The 6,136-nt window shown below is 37.1% G+C and overlaps 1 protein-coding gene across 1 annotated transcript; it reads right to left on the minus strand.

The window, feature by feature from the left end:
- Window positions 1-1,692: 1,692 nt before the first annotated feature.
- On the minus strand, window positions 1,693-6,136 carry LOC128318786 (macrophage mannose receptor 1-like). Its single transcript, XM_053236660.1, has 2 exons — window positions 5,287-6,136; window positions 1,693-2,213 (listed from the first exon to the last, which is right to left on the minus strand). The coding sequence occupies exon 1, from the start codon at window positions 6,011-6,013 to the stop codon at window positions 5,291-5,293; it is 723 nt and encodes a 240-aa protein (XP_053092635.1). The 5' UTR covers window positions 6,014-6,136; the 3' UTR covers window positions 1,693-2,213; window positions 5,287-5,290.

Raw genomic sequence — 6,136 nt, forward strand, 5'->3', positions numbered from 1 at the left:
CAGCAGAATGAACTCAGAAGTCTACAGAAACATCCTCACTGCCAATTTACAGGGAAATGCATCCAATCTGATTGGGAGGAACTTCATCATGCAGCAAGACAATTACCCAAAACACATTGCCAACATAACAAAGGACTTCATCTGGGGAAAAAGAGGCAGTCAATCATTCAATCAGCAGACCTTACCCCAATTGAGTATGCATTGCACTTCCTGAAGAGGAGAATGAAGGAAGAAACCCACCAAAGCAAACAACAACTGAAAGAAGCTGCAGTACAAGCCTGGAAAAGCATCACAATTGATGTTGATGTCAGTGGGTCACCAGCTTGATGCAGTTATTTCAAACAAGGGATATGCAACTGGATACTGAGTGTTATTTACTTTAATTTTCTGTAAACCTATCTGTTCGTATACTTTTGCTCACCTAAAAATTGGGTAGTCTGCCACCAAAGGTGCATGGACCTATATTACTATATCCAAAGAATGATGCGAAGGCAGTCATGGAATTGAATCAGATTAAAATCCAAGCTCAATTAAAGTCAAAAACAAGAGCCAATACTGTTACTAAGAGAAATATTTTATTGATTGTGACTTATTTATAAATACAACGCATTGAAATACATGTCATGCATTAATGTTTTAAATTTTTTTTGTTTTTTGTGTTTCATGAAGTGTCATGTGTTCTGGAGCAGGAGTCTGCAGCAGGAGTATTTGGGAAGGAGCGAATTATAACATGGCATACCTGATACATATTTGTGGTTGTTATACTCTGATAGTGAGCTGAGCATGTGTGTGTGTGTGTGTGTGTCAAAGCAAGCTAAAATGGCTTACATACATACTTACTACACCGTTTATTTATTGGCAGATGTCCTTATCCAGTGCGACTTACATTTATCTCATTTTATACCACTGAGCAGTTGAGGGTTAAGGATTTCTTGCTTTCGGCTTTGGTTTTCTTGTTTATCACTCTGCCTAGTTTGCATGTTTTCTGATCACATGACATTTGGTCTGAATTTCATTCCTGATTATGCCGGTGCTTGATCCTGACTCCTGTTGCCCTCCAGACCTGCCTGACCTACCCTGATGCTGTACTTCTGCTTGGAGCTTTCTGCACTTGTGACTAACTCTCTGCTGCTGTGGATGGTCCCACATGGACACCATAAAGAATTGCACTTCCTAAAAACAGTTTGTGCCCACGACTCACCTATGCTTCAGTGGATTACTTCACTTGAGTACATCCTTTCAACTCACTCAATGCTTGACTTTATATTACATATATGATTGTGGAAGAGTAATGATTAATTGCTCTATCAGGTGTCACCCAGAAGACTTTTGAGTCTAGTTCCTCTCAAAGTTTCTTCCTTATTTCTTCCGGTTTTTGAGTTTTTGAGCAAAATCTCTCAGAGAGTTTTTGCTCTCCATTGTCACCTCTGAGTTGTTCATTAGGGATCTAATTCTTCATCTATTCTTTTCTGTAAATCTGCTATTGTTAAAAGTGCTATACAAATAAAATTGAATTGAATTATTGCTCTACCATATTGGTTTGTCTTCCCTGGTGACATCAATAAACTCCAAACCTGTGTGTTGTGTGACAAAACCAGTCTGTTTCAACTGATTAATGCAAAAGCCTTATGAGTTACACATGTGTATTATACTTTATGAAACACACACACAAAAATTTGCATTAATGCATGATGTATTTTAATGCACTGTATTTATAAACAAGTCACAATCAATAAAATACTTCTCTTAGTAGAAGTACTAGCTCTTGTTTTTTTAGTTTAATTGAGCTAGGTTGATAACTGCTTCACAACGTTTACAGTAAAGTAAGAGCACAAGTCTGCAAACAACACACAGAAAAAAGGTAACCGAGGTCCTTCATCATATATGAAAACTAACTTTATACACCAGATTACATATTAACCTGTCAGCAGGAATTTCTCTATTCTTAATGCTAACTTTGAAACAGTTTTCATTTTACTCTTTAGTTCTAGCTAATGAAATAATAAAAAAAAAAGTATCTAGTACCCACAAGCAATTACATCAAACATAATAAATAATAATTAAATATTTAAAATGTAAATACAAATAATCCATGTTTTTAGATATGAATATATTCTGAAGTTCTGGAGAAATTGTTGTTTCATGTATGTATTCTTCTTGAATGAGGTCACTGAAAGCATATACATGGAATCATCATTCTTTTGGAAAGGTATCTGTTCAAAAAAGAGAAAAAAAACACAATCTGTCATTCATCACTGAATGCAGTTTTTGACATATACAACTTAAATATCAACTTTAAATAGAAGGTAAAGGCATCACATCCTTCTACTGTAAATCATTTGTACAATTCTGAAAACTGAAAACACTAACACAGTGATCCTTGATTAAATAAATAGGTTTTAACCTAGTCTTAAAGACTTTAAGTCCCAAACACCATTTCTTTATACAAGAGCTAACAACTGCCATTCACCAGCAAGTTTACTTTTTAAATGCTCTTCACACATCTTGCTGTGCAAATGTGAAGTCTGGCCCAATGGGGTCTTTCATGACCAAAATGCATTGCTAAAACCTCTCATAAAATATTAATTTATCAAAATACATGCTCTGGATTTCTCCTAATGAGAACGTGTCAGTCAGAGCATAATTACAAATTTTTTTTCTCTATAGTTGTGTATTGTAATGCTTGATCGATGGTGTAAGCGTTTATTTACAGTACTGTGCAAAAGGCACCTTAACGTTTTTTAATAGATTTTTTCTTAGATGTTTATTTTATGACTTATGCATTATAGCCAGTAAAACATTTTATATTTTCAAACATTATTTTTTTAATAACAAAAAATTAAGTTAAAGAGAAAAATGTTTGTATGTCAGTAAATGAGGTAACATATTACGTAATAGACCACTTTTCCTACAAAAGGAAAAAAAGAATCCTGGCTGAACAGAAGCAAGCGCGACAGTCAAAGTCTCCAGAAGAACTCTACAGATTCTCCAAGATCCTTTGCTTATAAAACTGGATGAAGTGTACCTGAGACTGCTGATGCATTGTTTAATGCACCAAACATTGTTTAGTTTGCTGTTGTGTACTGCTGTTTATAAAAGCTTTTTTTTAATGTGGAAAATGTGTAATTGTTCATTGTATAATATTTTTTATAACACTTGCTCTCAATCACTCTAATCACACTAATCTCTCTCTCTCTCTCTCTCTCACACACACACACACACACACACACACACATACAGTGCTCTCTTCCACCCTCAATACCACGACTGAGGTGAGACCCTTCAGCAAGGCACCGAACCCCCAACTGCTCCCCGGGCGCCGCAGCAAAAAAAAGGCTGCCCACTGCTCCGGGTGTGTGTTCACGGTGTGTGTGTGTTCACTACTGTGTGTGTGCACTTGGATGGGTTAAATGCAGAGCACAAATTCTGAGTATGGGTCACCATACTTGGCCACAAGTCACTTCACTTCACTTGAAGACCAGGAGACCAGGCCAGTGTAGTTCATTGCAATAATCAAGAGCTTCTTCCCATATCTCCTTGATCAGAACTAAAATCTTGTATCAATAAAAAGGCAAAGGAGTCCCACAGACACAATCGTTCCAGACACCTGAGGACATCTGAGCATCAATCCAGTTCATGGTCATGGGAAAGTATTTGTATTCTCTTGTACGACCTGCAACCATCCCAAAAAGGACCATCAGAAGAGAAATATAAAAGCACAACATCTTCTCTGCTACAATGTTTATGAGCTTTGTAGAACTTCGTACAGCTCTGTCACCAACTCAGACAATGACTTTGACATTTACCTGACATTTACATTTGTTTACTTGGATGTTGCCTTTATTCAAGTAATATAGAAGGACGAAAAGAACACAATCCACGGAAGTTACACATAAAATTACCATAAACAAATGAATGAGGCTTGGAGGAAAAACAAAGAGCCTAAGGAAGGGTTTACTCATTTACATGTTAAGGCACAGTCCTACTAACACACAAAGCAATCAAACTACAAATACACACACATATATATATATATATATATATATATATATATATATATATATATATATTTGTAGTATATATATATATTCCAGATAGCCTTTAAGAATGCTTTAACCAAACAAGAACGTATTGAAATCATTCTCATGGCTGGTTTGGGAAGCTGTCACAATGTTGCAATGGACTTAATAACAAATTCAAACAGACTGGAAGTGCAGGTTGACAAGTTTTTATTAATCAAAGCAATCAAATAATCAAGCAATCAAAACAAGAACGAGATTCAAGGTCAAGGTCAAGATGCAGACAAAGGTCAGGCGATCAGCCAACAATATAAACTAGGCTAGGCAAGAGCAAGTCGAGAAAACCAGAAACAACATCAAAAACCAGAATAGCAATAAACAGTCAAAGGCTTGGTAATGACTGGTAGAAAAAACAGTTTTGATTCTGGTTTGTTTTTATTTAAATTTTTATCTTTGCCATTGTCTTCGCTGGTTGCCATTTGCCTGACCTGTTTCTGTTTTTGACTACGCTTTTGAAAGTTCCTTTGGATTTGTCTTCCATACAGGTCACTGGAAAATGAAAAAGTGCTCTGTGTTGTATAGGTGATTTCAGGATTTGTTGTATAGCAAACTATTATATCATATTGATGCACATGTGGTGCTGGTGGTACCTCTCTGACTCAGGACTTTCACTGTTACCCTTTGCTTTGTCTCTATAACTTTTGACCTGGTGAAAAACATATGCACTAATTTTAAAAAGTGTGTCAAAACCCATGGACAGTTTGATCCACAAAGAGCATTGCTGTGCTAAATGTATGAAGAGCTTTGAAAAAGTTACCTTTGTTCTCAAAAATGCTTGGAAAAAGATCACCACCCCTGCTCTAGTTTTAGACTGATAAAGAACATGCACTTTTTGATTGAAGAAGATGACGTGTATCATTAAAGACCAAACATTCACTCAGGTACTGTGGGATGAGAAGATTCAGTGTTTTACAGGTCTTTAGTAGTAATTTGTTATGAATGTGAAACGTAGTGTAGGTAACATGGGTTTCTATTTTGGTATTATGGTCAAACTTTCTGGTTCTAGTAAAGACTATGACTGCTGCATTCTGGTTGCAGGGAGAACGCTCAGAGATGAAACACCATGTAAAGTGTTTTGTAAAATGCAAAAAACAAGTGATTATTATGAAACGTGTGAAGTTTGCTATAAAAATTTGTAAGCAATTGTGAAAAAAAAAATTTAGATGTATACAATGCTGATGTATTGTTCTGGATATCACTTACTCACTTTATTAGTAGCAGAGGAAATTGAGCTTCTCATTGCAGTCTCTGTTCTCCCAAACATGTGTTTTGGTGTTGAGAGCTCCACAGCGGTAGCGTGGAGCCGGGCATGCGGGCAGTGTGACCAGAGTCCCCAATGGCTCCTTGCTCACCCAGAGCCATTTTCCATTCTGGAAGCGCAGGCCAGCCCAAACCCTGTCTGTTTGGGTCTGACTGCTCTCCATTTCAGCCAACTGTAATTGTGTCTTAGAGGCCGGGGAGGCCAGGCCAGTGTAGTTCATTCTGCAATAATCAAGAGCTTCTTCCCATATCTTTTTCTCCTTGATCAAGACTAAAATCTTGTAACAATAAAAAGGCAAAGGAGTCCCACAGACACAATCATTCCAGCCACCTGAGGACATCTGAGCACAGTTCTCAATTTTCTGTATGTTATTAGGCTCGCCCTGCTCCCACCCGAAGAAAGAATTTTGTTTTCCATTTTCCCACAGCCAGATGGTTGGATCTACCTGGCTTCTGTACATCCCAATCCAACCCAAAGTTAAGGGTCCTCCGACATCTATAAGCCTCTGGTTTTCCTCATCAGACGTGATGACAGCAAGACCCTTATAGTTTTGTCTGCAGTAATTCTGAGCATCAATCCAGTTCATGGTCATGGGAAAGTACTTGTATTCTCTTGTAAGACCTGTAGCCATCCCAAAAAGGACCATCAGAAGAGAAATATAAAAGCACAACATCTTCTCTACTACACTGTTTATGAGCTCTGTAGAACTTTGTACAGCTCTGTCACCAACTCAGACAATGACTTTGACATTTACCTGACATTTACATTGGTTTACTTGGATGTTGCCTTTATTCAA

The sequence above is a fragment of the Pangasianodon hypophthalmus genome, chromosome 9 (assembly GCF_027358585.1).
Source record: "Pangasianodon hypophthalmus isolate fPanHyp1 chromosome 9, fPanHyp1.pri, whole genome shotgun sequence".
Taxonomy (NCBI): domain Eukaryota; kingdom Metazoa; phylum Chordata; class Actinopteri; order Siluriformes; family Pangasiidae; genus Pangasianodon; species Pangasianodon hypophthalmus.